General features: G+C 33.8%; 1 protein-coding gene across 2 annotated transcripts; it reads left to right on the top strand.

The window, feature by feature from the left end:
* Positions 1-215: 215 nt before the first annotated feature.
* On the top strand, positions 216-17,532 carry ALB (albumin). Of its 2 annotated transcripts, none has more exons than XM_017512943.1 (15): positions 216-378; positions 1,080-1,137; positions 2,274-2,406; positions 4,422-4,633; positions 5,204-5,336; positions 6,200-6,297; positions 7,952-8,081; positions 9,066-9,280; positions 10,372-10,504; positions 11,654-11,751; positions 12,900-13,038; positions 13,588-13,811; positions 15,089-15,221; positions 15,829-15,896; positions 17,376-17,532. In XM_017512943.1, the coding sequence occupies exons 1-14, from the start codon at positions 300-302 to the stop codon at positions 15,868-15,870; spliced, it is 1,827 nt and encodes a 608-aa protein (XP_017368432.1). In that variant the 5' UTR covers positions 216-299; the 3' UTR covers positions 15,871-15,896; positions 17,376-17,532. The 2 variants fall into 2 exon arrangements, with proteins under 2 accessions (XP_017368432.1, XP_037588859.1); XM_037732931.1 differs by lacking the exon at positions 17,376-17,532 and adding an exon at positions 17,208-17,226.
* The last annotated feature ends 519 nt before the right edge of the window (positions 17,533-18,051 follow it).

Genomic DNA, 18,051 nt, shown 5'->3' with positions numbered 1-18,051 from the left:
AAGGTACAAAATCTTTAAACTCTTATGTAAAATTTGATAAGATGTTTTACACAACTTTAATACATTGACAAGGTCTTGTGGAGAAAACAGTTCCAGAAGGTAAATACACACAAGGGATTTAGTCAAACAATTTTTTGGCAAGAATATTATGAATTTTGTAATCAGTTGGGAGCCAATGAAATACAAAGATGAGTCTAGTTAATAATCTACAATTATTGGTTAAAGAAGTATATTAGTGCTAATTTCTCTCCATTTGTCCTAGCTTTTCTCTTCTGTCAACCCCACGAGCCTTTGGCACAATGAAGTGGGTAACCTTTATTTCCCTTCTCTTTCTCTTTAGCTCGGCTTATTCCAGGGGTGTGTTTCGTCGAGATGCACGTAAGAATTTCATTTTTCTATTGTTCAACTTTTATTTCTGTTTTCCTAGTAACATAAAGTTTTAGTAAGCTACATTTTTAAAGAATTCTTTCAGCATTTATTTCTAAAATGGGATGACGTTTTGTATTTGTGAAGCCTTACAAGATTATATTATTAATAAATTTCAAACATCCTAGGTAAAAGAAAAAAAGGGTTAGAATTGTTTAGTGGCTAATTTTCTTTTGCACATGTAGGAAAGTGCAGAGTGACTTAGACAGAATGACTTAAACTTCACAGAATAGAGTTGAAGATTGAATTCGTAACTATCCCAAAGACCTATTCATTGCACTATGCTTTATTTAAAAATCACAAAACCTGTGCTGTTGATCTCATAAATAGAACTTGTATTTATATTTACTTTCATTTCAGCCTGTCTTCTCAGTAGTTGTTAACAGACACTAAGAGTATTAGATAATCTAAGTCAATATAAAGCTATAAATATTTAATATTTTTAATAATAGTATTCTTGGTAATTGAATTATTCTTCTGTTTAAAGGCAGGATAAATAATTCACCATCATCCTGAGTTTTTCTGTAAGAATCAGTGCCCAATATTTTGAAGTAAATGCATAATCTAAGTCAAATGGAAAGAAATATAAAAAGTAACATTATTACTTGTTTTCCTCAGTATTTCACAACTCTTTTTCTTCTCTCTCTGCCCAGACAAGAGTGAGGTTGCTCATCGGTTTAAAGATTTGGGAGAAGAAAATTTCAAAGACCTGTAAGTTAAAATATTGATGAATCAAATTTAATGTTTCTAATAGTGTTATTTATTATTCTAAAATGCTTATATTTCCTTGTCATCAGGGTCCAGATTCTAAAACAGTGCTGTCTAATAGAGTTTTCTGTATTGAGGAAGATATTCTGTATCTGGGCTATCCAATATAGTAGTCACTGGTCACATGGCTATTGAGTACTTCAAATATGACATGTGCAACTGAGAAACAAAACCTTAAATTGTATTTAATTGTAGTTAATTTGAATGTATATAGTTACATGTGCCTAATGGCTACTGTATTGGACAGTATAGCTGTGGAACTCATACAGAACATGGTTGGTGGAAAGGAGTTTAATACAGGTTTACTTTGGTGGCCCACTCACTAAATCCCCTTTACATAGGAAACACTCCTGTGGTTAATTGGGATTATTTAAATATTTTTTAATCTAGTAAAAAAGTGAGAAAAATTTGTTTTTTAAAAGTCAACGTAATCCTACAGGCTAATTAAAGAGGTGTGTGGGGATCAGGTGTGGTGGCTCACACCTGTAATCATAACACTTTGGGAGGCTTGAGCCCAAGAGTTTGAGACCAGCCTGGGCAAGTCTCTCAAAAACAAAGACAAAAAAATTAGCCAGGAATGGTGGCACATGCCTGTAGTCCTAGCTACTTGGGAAGCTGAGGTAGGAGCATCACTTTTCTTGGACCTGAGAAGTCAAAGCTATAGTGAGCCATGATTGTGCCCCTGCACTTCAGCCTGGGTGACAGAGTGAGACTCTGTCTCAAAAAAGAACAAAAAAGTGTGTGGGATTTGTTTTCTAAGTAACTCAGAGGACTTTCAAAATGCCTAGTCTTGACAATTAGATCTATTTGGTATACAGTATGCTTGCTTGATCCATGTGTGCATCTACTGACACACGCATGCATATAAACATTAGGGAAATACTATCCTCTGCTTAAGAAGACACATATGCCTAGCTGGGTCTCAGATAATACCTGATATGAGTAGGCTTTCTGGATAATGGTGAAGAAGATGTATAAAAGATAGAATATATAACCATACGTGATTTTTTCTCTGGCATAGCAACCAATTATATATTGAAGTTTTATTATACTACATTTTTTTGTGTCCTTTGTTTCAGGGTGCTGGTTGCCTTTTCTCAGTATCTTCAGCAATGCCCATTTGAAGATCACGTAAAATTAGTGAATGAAGTAACTGAATTTGCAAAAACATGTGTTGCTGATGAGTCAGCTGAAAATTGTGACAAATCACTTGTAAGTACATTCTAATTTTGGAGATTCTTTCTTCCCTTTGAAGTAATCCCAAGCATTTCAAATGATTTTTTTTCTTTTTAGTTTTCTCAATTATTATTAAATGACTCAATTTGTCAGCAACACTCAAAAGTAACACGCTTTTTAAAATTTGAGGTTTGATTTCTTTTCACAGAGGCTAATAGTGATCTGATAGCTTGTATTTATTTATTTGTCTTATTTTGTTATGGTAAGAACCTTTAACATGAGATCTACCCTCTTACATTTTTAAGTGTAAAATTCATTATTGTTGACTATGGGTACATTGTTGTGTAGCTTACTCATCTTGCTTTATTAAAACTTTGTGCCCATTGATTAGTAACCCCCCATTTTTTCCTCCCCCAGACACTGGAAACCATCATTACACTCTATGATTCTTTGAGTTTGACTATTTTAGCTACCTCATATAAGTGGTATCATGTCCTGCTTACCTTTTCTTTTCTTTTTTTTAATATATTTTATTGAATTTTAGGTTTTGGGGTACATGTGAAGAACATGCAAGATTGTTGCATAGGTACACACATGGCAGTGTGGTTTGCTGCCTTCCTCCCCATCACCTATATCTGGCATTTCTCCCCACGTTATCCCTCCCCAACTCCTCACCCCCCACTGTCCCTCTCTGGTTCCCCCTCACAGACCCCAGTGACTTAGCATAAAGTATTCAAGGGCCAACCATGTTGTTGCCTATTGCAGAATTTCCTTCTTTTCAAGGCTGAATAATGTTCCAGTCCATGTGTATACCACATTTTCTTTATCTATTCATTTGTTGATTGACATTAAGTTGGCTTTCTGCATCTTGACTATTATGAATAGTGCTGCAATGAACATAGGAGAGCTACTGTCTCTTAGAGATGATAGCATGGTTTTTAATCATCAGAAAACACCAACGGATTTCTGTGCTAATTTTTTTACCTGGGTGGAATAATAGTACAGCTATCTATTCCTCATTTTAGATATCTTTGTGTTTTTACATAACTGTACAAAAGCAGAATATTTAGTCATTTTGAAGAACTTTAAACTTTTAGCATTTGCAGATCAATTTTCAAAACAAGGACAGGTTTATCTTTTTCTCACCACTAAGTGGAAGAAACCTGCTTTCTTCCACTTAGCATACTCTTTTTAGAGATAAATTATGCACAGTTGCAACTCTTTGTGAAACCTATGGTGACATGGCTGACTGCTGTGCAAAACAAGAACCCTAGAGAAATGAATGCTTCCAGCAACACAGGAAGGGGAGCCTTTCCCCTTCTTGTTATTACCTCTCCCTCACAGCAAAGTCAGGACTTTAACTTTACACAATACTATGGCTCTACATATGAATTCTTAAAAGTACATTTTTAAAAAAACTTAAAATTCCGTCTAGAGTAATATATTCTCCCTGGGGTTACAATTACTTTCATAATAAAAATTAGAGACAAGGAAAGGATTCATTTAATGGAAAGTGATTTCAGGTAATAGAAAATATAGAAACATGTTTACATCTTAATAGTCACTTAATACATGATAGATTATGTTATTCCTCAGTTTTGAATGACATATATTTAAAAATGGCCCTATAAGAAGGGGGCATATGAAATGAGAAGCTATCTCAATGTTTTTCTCCTCTAGCTGAATTCACCTGCTACTTAGAAGCTTATTTTACCTTATTTTTGTTATAATTATTGCTCTTACCCTTTAGTTTTAGGTTTGGAAACAGGAGTCGTGTAACTTTTCTTAAAGCTATTGACTGTCTTTTTGCCCTGTTTTATTCACTGTAAGTTATAGTGTGACAGTTAATTCTTAGAAAAATTATACAGAGATGGTTAAATCAAGGGAAACTCTAAATCTGGATTGGAAAGCGAAGTGGATTTTTAAATGATTTCCTGACCAAGCTTCACCAGTATATTAAACTCTTTCTATTGTTCTTTGGCTATAAAGAAAAAAGGTTTATAGTATAGTTTCAATTGCCAAGCAATTGAAACCTGCTTTCTTCCACTTAGCATACTCTTTTTGGAGACAAATTATGCACAGTTGCAACTCTTCGTGAAAAATATGGTGACATGGCTGACTGCTGTGCAAAACAAGAGCCTGAGAGAAATGAATGCTTCCTGCAACACAAAGATGACAAGCCAGACCTCCCTCCGTTGGTCAGACCAGAGGTAGATGTGATGTGCAGTGCTTTTCAGGAAAATGCAGATACATTTTTGAAAAAGTAAGTGATCAGATGTTTATACTTCAAAGTTAAAAAGTATGGAGTAACTCCATAGGCCAACACTCACTATAAAAATTACCGTAACAAAAATATTTTCAACATTAAGACTTGGAAGTTTTATTATGATGAGTTTTTAAGGAAGTAGTATCTGATATCACAGAATTCTACATAACAAAAAATAGAATCAAAGATATTTTGGAGTTTATTGAAACAGGATATGATCCGTCTGAAAAATTTGAGATTGGCATATTAATATATTATGAAGATATGAATATAAAGTTACTATAATTGATTTGATTTTAGTCAGCAACGTTATATTTCCAAAATTTAACATGTATGCAAACATACACACACACACACACACACACACACACACACACACACACAACTTAACCCTTTTTTCACAGACTTAAAGGATAACAAAGACAAGACCATCATGTGCAAATTGAGCTTAATTGGTTAATTAAATATATTTGGGTTTTGGAAGTTCTGGAAAGAATGTTGATTACAATTGTTTCTGTAATACTGTCCACTATAGAAAAGTGACTGTTTTTCTTTTTCAAAATTTAGATACTTATATGAAGTTGCCAGAAGACATCCTTACTTCTATGCCCCAGAGCTCCTTTTCTTTGCTCAAAAGTATAAAGCGGCCTTTACAGAATGTTGCCAGGCTGCTGATAAAGGTGCCTGCCTGTTGCCAAAGGTATTGTGCAAAAGAATAGAAAAAAAGAGTTCATAGTCCAGACTCAGATTTTGACCATTTTGTGGCTAGTTTTAGGGAACCTGAGTGTCTGATATAAACTTCTTGACATGGTCAAAAAAGCCTTCCCCACTCTTACCTCCCGGAAATCTTTCAACTTTGAAGGCCTACAGTCTCATTTCTTCTTTTAAGATTTGCCAGTAATAACCTGACAGAGGTAATCACCATGCATGTGTTTAAATATTTCACCACTTTTTATGGTGGTGATCACTATAGTGAAATATTGAAATTTGTTTGTCAAATTGCACAGCAAGGGGCCACAGTTCTTGTTTATATTTTCATGATCTTTTTTATTAGAGAGGGAATCCAAAGTAGAGAATTTTACTGCATCTAGATGCTTGAGTTCATGCATTCATTTCATAAGTATACTTTATGGAGTGTTCTATTTTCTTTTCTGAGAATTCTACTGTTGTTGGAAGAGTTGGTGGAGGAGGGACTGAAATTAATTATACACAAAATTTAAAAATTAGCAAAATTGCAGTCCCTGGGATATTAGTGTACTATTTCTTCTATTTTTCCTCCCGCTTTTAAGGCTTTCTTCCTACTCTTTCTCCCACTTTTAAGGCTCTTTTCCCTGGCAATATTTCCAGTTGGTTTCTAACTACACAGGGAAATTCTGCTATGACCAGAATAAGCTTTCCTTTTCTTACAGAATAAAATAATTATTCACCAAAGGGAGTACTTGGGAATTCAGGCATAAGCTATCTTTTCAAAATTTAATTTGGCACAGTCTCATCTGAGGTTATGGAGGGGTGTCTCAAGTAGAATTTTTTTTCTAATTTTTGCCAAATGATTCCTTTTTGTAGCTCGATGAACTTCAGGATCAAGGGAAGGCTGCATCTGCCAAACAGAGATTGAAGTGTGCCAGTCTTCAGAAATTTGGAGACAGAGCTTTCAAAGCATGGTAAATGTTTTTGAACATAATTTGCATCTTTGTAATGATATAAATGATAGTACTTCAGTGTCAAAATTGAACACTTTTATGCATTTTGAAAAGTGCTGTTAGACACATTTCTTTGGTTGTCTAAAAAGTAGAATTCTAGTAGAGGTAAAAATCAGAATATCAATGACAATTTGACATTATATTTAATCTTTTTTCTAAATAGTCAAAGAATTTAGAAGACACTGTCCTTTTTGTTCTAAAAAAAGGACAGATATTTAAGTTCTATTTATTTATAAAAACTTGGACTCTTATTCTAATGGTTGATTATTTTTGTAGAGCTGTAGGCATGGTTCTTTATTTAATTTTTAAAGTTATTTTTAATTCTTGTGGATACACAGTAGTTATACATATTTACAGGGTATATGAGACATTTTGATACAAGTATATAGCACATATAATTCCTTTATTTAATTTTATCTTCCCCTAATGATCTAAAACTGTATGTTTGTCTTTTTATGTCCTGATAGTTAAATTCAGTCACCGACTAAGTTGAAGTTACCTCTTATTCTTGCATAGCTCCAGCTCTGATCTTCATCTCAGGTTTTTGCCTGGGCCTCTGTTTATATATTACTTAGTTGATTCTGGGTGCATACTTTAATATCTGAGCCAAGAAAAATACTAGCTGTCCACTCAGCCTCACTCCTTACCTGCTAGTCAACAGCAAATCAACACAACAGGAGATAAAATGAAAATAATAGACATTATGCATGCTCTCTAGAAACTGTCAATTGAACTGTATTTGCCCATCATTCCTATGACCTACACCACCAAAATCAACCAAATTTATAAATGAAACAAGACCAACATAAAAATATACACAGATAAACAGGTTATGATTGGTTCTGGGAAAGAAGTCTCCTTTATCAGATTTAGGCAACTGTGAAATGACTAGAGAAAGAAGAAAATTAGACTTTTACATCTTATCATAGAGTTTAAAGATGGTGCTGGATTTTTCTTTTTATAAGTATGATCAGTAAAAACTCCCTCATTCTGTAGAAGTTATAAGATTTCTTTTCTAAAAGACCTTTAGAAGTTAGAAAGAATATGTTGCAATTGAGAAAAAAGACAACTGGTGTTGGTGTAGTACTCCCTAGATTATAAAATGCTTTTGAATGTATTATCTAATTTGATCCTCAAAACAATTTTTCAGTTTAGCACGTTGTTGTGACACTGCAGAGGCTGAAGCTGAGAGAGGCTGAGTAAACTGTTTAGAGACCGACTGCTAATCTGATAAAGCCAGATCTGGATGTCACATCTACACTCAAACCTGATGCCTCTCAGCGTGTTGCCCCATTCGGAGTTCCTTTCTGATTTTTGCTTTTTTGATGTGCTAGATTTCTGTCTGCCACCACACTCTTAAATGGATAATTCTGCCCTAAAGAAAAACGATGAACATTTGGTTGAGAACTAGAACTAATGAATTTTAAAAATAATTTCTGTACCTATGCAACAGTCCTGCATGATCTGCACATGTACCCCAGAACCTAAAGTACAATTTAAAAAATTATTTCTGTATGTTAGTTTTGAATTTTCTTATCAGAAATAGTATTTGCCTAGTGCTTTCATAAAAAATATTGCATGATAATGCTATTTTTATGGGTGATTTTCTTTCTAGGTCAGTAGCTCGCCTGAGCCAGAGATTTCCCAAAGCTGACTTTGCAGAAGTTACCAAGGTAGTGACAGATCTTACCAAAGTCCATACGGAATGCTGCCATGGAGATCTGCTTGAATGTGCAGATGACAGGGTAAAGAGTTATCAGTATGCTCTTTGTTAGCTTGCATGCTCCAGTTGGTAGAATGGCTGAGTTTGCTATCATTGGTGATAGCTGACAGTGGGTTGAGATTGTCTTCTGTGCTTCCATCTGCCCTATCTTCAACCTTTCCCTGCCTGTGGTGGTGGTACTTTTCTTTTTCAGCCTGGCTATAAATTACATGATAAACCCATTCACTGATTTGTAATCCCTTTCAGTCATGCTCTAACTGTAAACAAAGGTTTAAACTGAAATAGAACAGTTACAAGGTTCTACTTGATAGAACATCTGCAAGGTAGATATCTAAGAAGCTTTTTGGAGGGAGGGAGGTGGACTTGGAGAAGGCCACTACCTGAACAGATTTTTGGAAAATGATATATTTTTCTTCTCTATGTTCCCACCCTTAATTAGCTCTCTTTGTTAGATATGCAAATACTTGGAATGATATCTCTTTTCTCCAAACTTACAAGATTTTCTCCCTTTCTTCAAGGATTAAATTTAGGGACAAATACTAGAATCCTAATCTCTCATGACACTTTCTGGAAAATTTAAGGCAGCTATTTTGTGTATGTAAGCAGGGCCTATGACTATGATTATGATCTTGACTCATTTTTCAAAAATCTTCCATATTATTTAGTTATTTGGCTTCAAAATGCCTGCACTTAATTTCAGGGGATTATTTGGAAAAAGAGCATTGAGTTTTAATAAAAAAACTTAAATGCCTTAACAATAGAAATATAAAATGAATAAATAACTGATCTGAGCACCTGCTACTGATTAGTCTATTTTAATCAAGTGGGAATGTTTTGTAGTCCTATCTATATCTCCAGGTTTAGGAGCAAACAGAGTATGTTCATAGAAGGTACATGTGTATGGTCTTAGAATAAATGAATATCTTCTGCCAACTTAATAAAGGTCTGAGGAGAAAGTGCAGTAATGTCAATTTATGTTGAACAATTTCCACCAACTTACTTATAGGCGGAGCTTGCCAAGTATATGTGTGACAATCAAGATTCACTCTCCAGTAAACTGAAGGAATGCTGTGAGAAACCTCTGTTGGAAAAATCCCACTGCCTTTCCCATGTGGAAAACGATGAATTGCCTGCTGACTTGCCTGAATTAGCTGCTGAATTTGTTGAGAGTAAGGATGTTTGCAAAAACTATGCTGAGGCAAAAGATGTCTTCCTGGGCATGTAAGTAGATAAGAAGTTATTCTTTCATAGATTTGGTATGACCTCACAACTTGGGAGGATAGTCTAGGCTTTTCTGTGGAGTTGCTACAATTACCCTGTTGCCCAGCATGTTTCTTCGTCCTTCCCTTTCCCAGCTTTTAACAGTTTTTGAAATAGTTAATTTGTTGAATACATTGTCATAAAATAATTTATGCTCATGGCAAAATTTCAGCATTCCTTACTCCTTAGAGGCATTTCTGAAAATACCTAGAAATATTTTGTGTATACATAAATTATATATACTTCATTCATTCAAAGTGTATTTTTTGAATATCTGTAATACATGTGAGTGACTATGTATTACCTATCTAACTAATCTAATCTAGTCTATCTAAGGTATACAATGGTAGCAAAGAATTGTAAAAAGAAGCATAGAATCTGATACCACATGCTTTATATTTGGTTAAAAGACCAGAAGTTCAGTATAACGGCAATATGGTATGCAACTAAATTACAAAATAAATGTTTGCATATTGTCAGAAAGTGTGGTGACAAACTTCGCATTTTTATTGTTGGATTATGATAATATCTTATGCACTAAATAATATTTCATAAAATTGTGTACCCTGCAAGATTTCACTCATACAGAGAAGAAAGAAAATATTTAAGAACATATCTCTACCCATCTATTTATCAGAATCCCTTTGAGATATAGTTTAAATCAAACAAAATGTTAATAAAAATAACAGGTATCATTTGTCAAACACTTCATATGTGCCAAGCAGTGTGTTTTGTGTAGATTATGTCATATAGTTCTCATAATCCGCCTCCTGAGACAGACACTATTATTATCTCCATTCCACCAAGAAGGAGACTAAGGCTCTGATCATCTAAATAAGTTGCCTAAGACAACACAGTAAAATAAGTGTCAGAGGTAGGAATTGAACCTTGGTAACTTTAACTCTGGACTCCAAGTCCTTAGCTACTAAGCTTTACTGCCTGGGGTTTAGTCAAACTAAGACTTTTGGAATATGATTTACTTTTGAGGTTAGCTTTGTGATTTTTTGTGCTAATTTGTCCAACAAAGCCTATTTTATTTTCATCTTAATTAGGTTTTTGTATGAATATTCAAGAAGGCATCCTGATTACTCTCCCATGCTGCTGCTGAGACTTGCCAAGGCATATGAAGCCACTCTAGAGAAATGCTGTGCCATGGCAGATCCCCATGGATGCTATGCCAAAGTGGTATGTTTATTGTTTGAAAAAAATGTGATTCTTTGACTGATGATTCCAATAATGAGAAAGAAAAATAATGCAAGAATGTAAAATGATACACAGTACAATTTAGATCTTTCCTTGAGATGATTTCAATTCTTCAGTTCAATTCTAAGGCTACTTTTCTAAGAAAAAGTAGCCTTAGAATGTTTAACAAAATTTAGAATAGTTAGTCTAGAAAAGAAAGATCTGAACAGAGCAATCACTAAATAATTTTGATCATTTTTTCTTTTCTTCACAATCCTGAGAACAAAATAATTTAAAGTAAATTTAAATGTTAATTAGAAGATATTTAACTTAGATGTAAAGTCAGTTAGCCTGATTCCAATATTTTTGCATTTTGATTGTTGGATCATGATAACATCCTTTTATCAAGTACTAGAATTAATATCTTAAGGGAAATTGTAGAATACATCCCTTTAGAATATTTTCAAATCTTTTTGAAAAGGTTTAGGAATAGTTCTACAAGAAATTAAGTTAGGAGAGGAAATCTGTTCTGGAAGATTTTTAGGGTCCCCACTAGCATATGTAATGGTTTCCAAACTATTCAGAATAAAAGAAAACTCATTCTTTCCTCTATAAAGAAGCTGCCGTATGCCACGCACCATGCACAACCAATGAACGAGGTAAAATCTCTCATTTTGGAAAGCCCTGAATGTAACTGGAAAGAGGAACTAATAATAGTAATATGTATAATCATAGCCATCATTTATTAAACTTTTATTATATGGAGGCAGTATTTAATTTCATTAGCTTAATTTATTTACAGAGCAGCTCTGTGAGATGAGTACCATCTTTGCCCCTATTTTGGAGGTAAGGATTCTGAAGTGTAGAGATGGTAGGTAAAATTGCACTGCTGAAGAATGAGTTAGATGACTTGGTTCAAATACTGGTCATTGAACTCCAGAGCCTGAATATTCTTAGCCAGTTAGTTACGTGATGCAAGCTCACCAAATAAATAGTTTGAATGTAATGTGACAGATGTGGCATTGATATTTATCTATTCCTGTGGATTTAAGTAGATAGGAGGAAATATGTCATTCTGACCAGAGGGGTGAAAAACAACCTGCATCTGATCCTCAGGTGTAGTACTATCAACTCAATTCTTTTATGTTTCAGTTTGATGAATTCCAGCCTCTTGTGGAAGATCCTCAGAAATTAGTCAAACAGAACTGTGAACTTTTTGAGCAGCTTGGAGAGTACAAATTCCAGAATGAGTAAGTAATTTTTATTGACTGATTCTTGATCAATTTGTAATTATTTAAGACTTAATATATGAGTCACCTAGCATAGAACTTTTAAGAATGAAAATACGCTATGTATTTCTAATCACTCTTTGTCACAAAAGATAGGAGAGGAGAGAGAAAATAGTTGATGGGTTGGAGAGGCCTATATTTCAATGCAGTCTAAAAATTGTTCTTAAGACTGGAAGTATGTTGCCTGGGAGGGCAAATAACAAATCTTGGAATAGTTAATGGACAAATAGAACATGGCAATATTTTGTAGAGCAGGAAGTAGTAGGCCTTGAATAGCAGTTGCTCAAAAAGTAATATATAAGCTGAACAAAAAAAAATATAGTAAAATGAATTAGATATTTGAATATTAAGTTTAAGTTCCTTGGGAGATGTGCCTAGTCTTTGCTGGTTAAACCTTGTGTTTCTACGGAATTTCTCTCCACAGAAGAGATAGCGACAGAATGGCTTGCTGGACTAATGTCCCAATTCAATAGAGCCTTATCTAGGAAGGTAAAAACAAGAAGAGACATATTATACAGTAGATATTTATTGTGTGGCTCATACACATAGTGCTCTTCTGATTATGGGTTTTAGGGATAATAACAGTGAAGAAGACATAGTTGCTTCCCTCAAGTAGATTACAGTCATATGTTGACTTTTAATTGTAATTGGCATTCTTAATACATTATTATTATATATTAGATACAATGTCGGATTGATTGTAATGTTTTATTACTTTTAATTTAATCCTTGAACTACCCCTATTGAGTCAGATATATTTCCTCCCATTTTCTACTTGTATCTTTCAAATGTAGCACGTGAAGCTCTCTCCAGGTTTTACTGAAAGAAGAAAGAAATTAATAAATTTATTAATGTCACTGAATTAGGTAACTTACTTACCCAAGATTATACAAATGTTACAGGTGGAAGTCAAAGCCAGGTTTAACGAGTTGTTCAGTAGCAAGATTCCCCCCCTACACTAAACCACTACTCTCAGATGGACATAATATGAAGAATGGAACACAGGAACATTTTAGTTGATTCTGGCCAAGTGTTCTCTGTTTTATTTTCTATGTTAGACAGTTTCTTGCCTGGCTGAAAACACATTGACTTCTTTTTTTTTTTTTTAGGCTATTAGTTCGTTACACCAAGAAAGTACCTCAAGTGTCAACTCCAACTCTTGTAGAGGTCTCAAGAAGCCTAGGAAAAGTGGGCACCAAATGTTGTAAACAGCCTGAGGCAAAAAGAATGTCCTGTGCAGAAGACTATGTGAGTCTTTAAAAAATATAATAAATTAATAATACAAAATTTTACCTTTAGATATTGATAATGCTGACTTTCAGGAGCATAAGGGAGTAATGTGTGTGTTCATGTTTTTGTGCACGTGTGTATGTGTGATATTGGCAACCAGCGCCCCAAAGATAATAAATTGTTTTTTAAAAATTTATGCATTTTCAGGGTTCCATCCTAATGTTCTCTAAATTTTTACTTTCTTTGGGGGATCTCTTCTTTAATGTATCATTATAGGAATATTTCTTCTTCACTGTAACACATGTCTCAGCACATATTGCCTGAAATTATTTTCATCAATTATTTTCTCAAGTGAATTCTTCTTGAAATGTAGACATTTAATTAAAAGGAAGAGAATTTTGAAAGTCCTTATTTGTTTTAAACATAAATCACTGCCTTAAATCAATTTTGGATTCAACATTACTAATTGAAATATAATACTTATTTTGGTGCACTGGAAAGTCAGAAGTTCATGGAAAATTTTCAGCTTCACCTCCCTTGAATTTTTGCTCTCCTGCCTGTTTTTAGCTGTCTGTGGTCCTCAACCAGTTGTGTGTGCTGCATGAGAAAACTCCAGTAAGTGAGAGAGTCACCAAATGCTGCACGGAATCCTTGGTGAACAGGCGACCCTGCTTTTCTGCTCTGGAGGTCGATGAAACATATGCTCCCAAAGTGTTTAATGCAGAAACATTCACCTTCCATGCAGATATGTGCACACTTTCTGAGAAGGAGCAGCAAGTCAAGAAACAAACGTGAGGAGTATTTCATTACTGCACGTGTTTGTAGTCTTGATAGCAAGAACTGTCAATTCAAATTATTAACTTTTTTCCTGAAGTAGTGATGATATATTTCTTGGAGGAAAGTATTGCCCTTATTATGCTGATAAAAGTACCCGGAATAAGATGAATAACTTTTTAAAGACAAAATCCTCTGTTATAATATTGATAAAATTATTCAGAGTAATATTGAGGAGTAAAGCCACAGTAGAATAACATCTTAGGCCATGATCAGTAGAAAAAGATGAACAATTAACCGATAAATTTGCACACATGGCAAATTATTTAGTAGGAACCATAGAAGAATTTATTTCTAGATGTAAATAATTATTTTAAGTTTGCCCTACGGTGACCCCACACATAAGACAAACACCCAAGATGAGATTTTTGAGAATGAAACTTGAATAAAAAAACATCTAGAAATGCAAGCCCTGAAGCTTAACTCCCTATTGCTATCACAGGGGTTAGAATTGCATGAAATTTAGCAATAGAAAGTTGCTGTCTTCTCTGGTGGGCTGTAATCACGGTCTAGGCTGAAAAGTGATATTGCAAAACCTGTCATGCTCACACAAATCTCTCTCTGGCATTGTTGTCTTTGCAGATGTCAATGAAAGAGAACCAGCAGCTCCCATGAGTTTGGATAGCCTTATTTTCTATAGCCTCCCCACTAATAGCTTTGAATGGAGCAAAGTTTAAAGACCAAATATAAAGATTCTCATCTTTATAGATGAAAAAAAAATTAAATAATTAAATAATTATTAAATTATTTAATAATTATTTAATTATTTAATTAATAATTAAATTATTATTAATATTATTATTATTAATATTATTATTAATAATATTAAAGATAATTAAATTTTAAGGATAAGTTTTTAGCTCTTAAATAGCTATAAAACTCAATATGACATAATGTGGCACATCCAAAATCTGAATAATATATAATTGCAATGACATACTCCTTTCCAGAGGTGTACTGAAAAGATATTTGTTGACACTACATAACATGATGAGTGGTTTATACTGATTGTTTCATTTGATCTCCATGAAGGTGGATTTTATTATCCTCATCATGCAGATGAGACTATTAAGACCTATAGAGGTATGCCTGAGTGCCAAAGTACTCAGAGTTGGGGGTTCCAAGATTTATAATTTTAAATGATGGGACTACCATCCTTACTATCTCCATTTTGCTATGTGTGAGTAATGTTTTTTCTGGTGTTTTTTTTTTTTCTTTTTCCATTCTAACTCAGTGCACTTGTTGAGCTCGTGAAACACAAGCCAAAGGCAACAAAAGAGCAACTGAAAACTGTTATGGAGAATTTTGCAGCTTACGTAGAGAAGTGCTGCAAGGCTGACGATAAGGAGGGCTGCTTTGCTCAGGAGGTACTACAGTTATCTTCATTTTAATATGTCCAGTTTTCATTTTTGCATGTTTGGCTAGGCAAGGGCTTAGGGATTTATATATCAAAGGAAACTCTTACATGTGGGACAGGGATCTTATTTTATAAACAATTGTCTTACAAAATGAATAAAATAGCTCTTTATCTCCTGCTCTACTGTGCCATCCTGTTAAATGTTTATAATGCCTGTTCTGTTTCCAAATTTGTGATGCTTATGAATATTGGTACAAATATTTATAAGGCCTGAAATATTTTGATCATTAAATCAAAACATTAATTTATTTAAACATTTTCTTGAAAAGTGGTGGTTTGTGATTTAGTTGATTTTATAGGTTGGTGGGAGAATCTACATTCAAATGTCTAAATCACTTAATATTGTCCCTTGTGGCCTGACAATGACTTTTTTTTATTCCTTTGGGGACAACTGTGTCTGTGAGCTTTCTTCTAGAGATTACAGTAGTGAATTGGAATTAAAGGATATGATGCACATGAAATCACTTTGCAATCATCAATAGCTTCATAAATGCTAGTTTCGAATTCTAATAGTAAAGCTAATATTTTCCTAATATCTGTCATTTCTTTGTATTCAGGGTCCAAAACTTGTTGCTGCAAGTCAAGCTGCCTTAGCCTAAAGACATGACAATTAAGAGCATCTCAGGTAACTATATTTTGGATTTCTTTTAAAAAGTAACTATAATAATAATTATTAAAATAGCAAAGATTGACCGTTTCCAAGAGCCATATAGACCAGCACCAACCACTATTCTAAACTATTTATATATGTATATATTAGCTTTAAAAATTCTCAAAATAGTTGCTGAGTTGGGAACTATTATTATTTCTATTTTGTAGATGAGAAAATGAAGATAAACATCAAAACATAGGTTAAGTAATTTTCCAAAGGGTCACCCATCTAGTGAATGGTGGAGACAAAATTCAAAATTCAAACCAAAGTCTAAGTGTTACCCATTGTCCTTTTCAAACTGATATGTCCTATTCTAACTTATATGATTTGTATTAGGGCATACTAATTCCTAGAGTATTCCCTGAAAAGCCATCCAAGTAAGTGGTGGCTCAGCAGGGAATACTCTAGGAATTAGGCCAAATCATATGAAAGAGCACTTTATAGAGCAAATACAGTTGAATATCAGTGATTTCATACGGCTCAACTTAATAGTTCACCTCATTCTTTCTATTGGAGAATATGATGGATCTACCTTCTGTGAACTTTATAGTGAACAATATGCTATTAAATTTCCAATTTGTCAACAAGCTGAGCTTTAATAGTACTTATCTTCTTATGACAAAAGGGCCCACTTTAAAATGTAGATGTTTGAACATAAACATGTTTTATCTATTTTATTTGAATTATTTTGGGAGAATTAAAAAATAGAACAACAACAAAACATGTTGTTGTTAAGTTGTTCAACTACTTTAAAAAAATGGAGATGGGGGATATCTCTTTGTTGCCCAGGCTGGTCTCAAACTCCTGGGCTCAAGCAATCCTCCCACTTCGGCCCCACCCAAAAAGTACTGGGATTACAGGTATGAGCCACTATGCCTGGCTTCAACTACTTTTTAAACATGAGTTATTTTCATATTTTTCAAACTGACTGTGATGTCTATACTACTATTATGATTTAACTTCCTCTTTGCCCATATGATAATACCTACATATGCATTCAGGCAAGAAAGAAACTTTGCATTTCTACAAATTTGGTAGTGTGAAGATGTGCTTTGTTTTCATCCTAAGTGCAAAGATTTTCTTAATAAGGTTCTAACTTTGAGAAGGTATGTTTTTGCTTGTAATAACTTAGGTAAGATATAGGGGTTGAGTAAATAACTCTGAGGAGTGATGATGAAAAGCCTCTGACTTTGAAGCTTGAGTCTGATAGCGCCAATGGTGTTCCCTTTCACCAATGGTGAAAAAGCAGCTTCACAACATTTATTGGTGTGTCCTTTTGCCTAGCTCAACAGAAGGAGAATTCAGCAGCCATAAGACTACAACAGGCTTAAATTGTTTTCACTGGTAGAAATTGCAGAAAAATGATCTAAGTAATTTGGCATTTATTTTAACAGATTTGAAAAACACAGCCATTTTGCAAATAGGACTTATATTTGTCCTTTTGTTTTTCAGCCTACCATGAGAAAATAAAGATCAAAAGCTTATTCATCTGTTTTTCTTTTTCGTTGGTGTAAAGCCAACACCCTGTCTAAGAAACATAAATTTCTTTAATCATTTTGCCTCTTTTCTCTGTGCTTTAATTAATAAAAAATGAAAAGAATCTAAAAAAGTGGTCCAGCACTGTTATTTTTTCAAAGGTGTGTTGCTATCCTGAAAATTCTGTAGGTTCTGTGGAAGTTCCAATGCTCTATCTTATTCCACTTCAGTAGAGGATTTCTAGTTTCTTGTGGGCTAATTAAATAAAACATTAATACTCTTCTAAGTTACAGATTATAAATATTAAAAATAATATTTTGATATAATAACTATGAATAAAAGAACAAAACTATGGTATAGGTAAGGAATATAAAACATGGCTTTTCCCTCAGAAAAAAACAGTTCTAAAATTCATATGGAATAAAAAAAAAAAAGCCTGCAGAGCCAAAGCAAGACTAAGCAAAAACAACAAATCTGGAAGGGTTGAATTACCTAATTTCAAACTATACTACAAGGCCATAGTCACCAAAACAGCATGATATTGGTATAAAAATAGGCATATAGACCAATGGAACAGAATAGAGAACCCAGAAATAAACCCACATACTTATAGCCAACTGATCTTAGACAAAGCAAACAAAAACATAAAGTG

The sequence above is a fragment of the Cebus imitator genome, unplaced genomic scaffold (assembly GCF_001604975.1).
Source record: "Cebus imitator isolate Cc_AM_T3 unplaced genomic scaffold, Cebus_imitator-1.0 Scaffold480, whole genome shotgun sequence".
Lineage (NCBI taxonomy): Eukaryota > Metazoa > Chordata > Mammalia > Primates > Cebidae > Cebus > Cebus imitator.
The sequence above is the reverse complement of the archived record's forward strand: the minus strand, read 5'-3'. Positions and strand labels throughout refer to the sequence as shown.

Coding starts and splice junctions, on each gene's coding strand:
- ALB (XM_017512943.1), top strand. CDS start 300: ATGAAGTGGGTAACCTTTATTTCCCTTCTCTTTCTCTTTAGCTCGGCT. Junction 6,298..7,951: donor GACAGAGCTTTCAAAGCATG/GTAAATGTTTTT, acceptor TTTTCTTTCTAG/GTCAGTAGCTCGCCTGAGCC. Junction 13,039..13,587: donor TGTCCTGTGCAGAAGACTAT/GTGAGTCTTTAA, acceptor GCCTGTTTTTAG/CTGTCTGTGGTCCTCAACCA.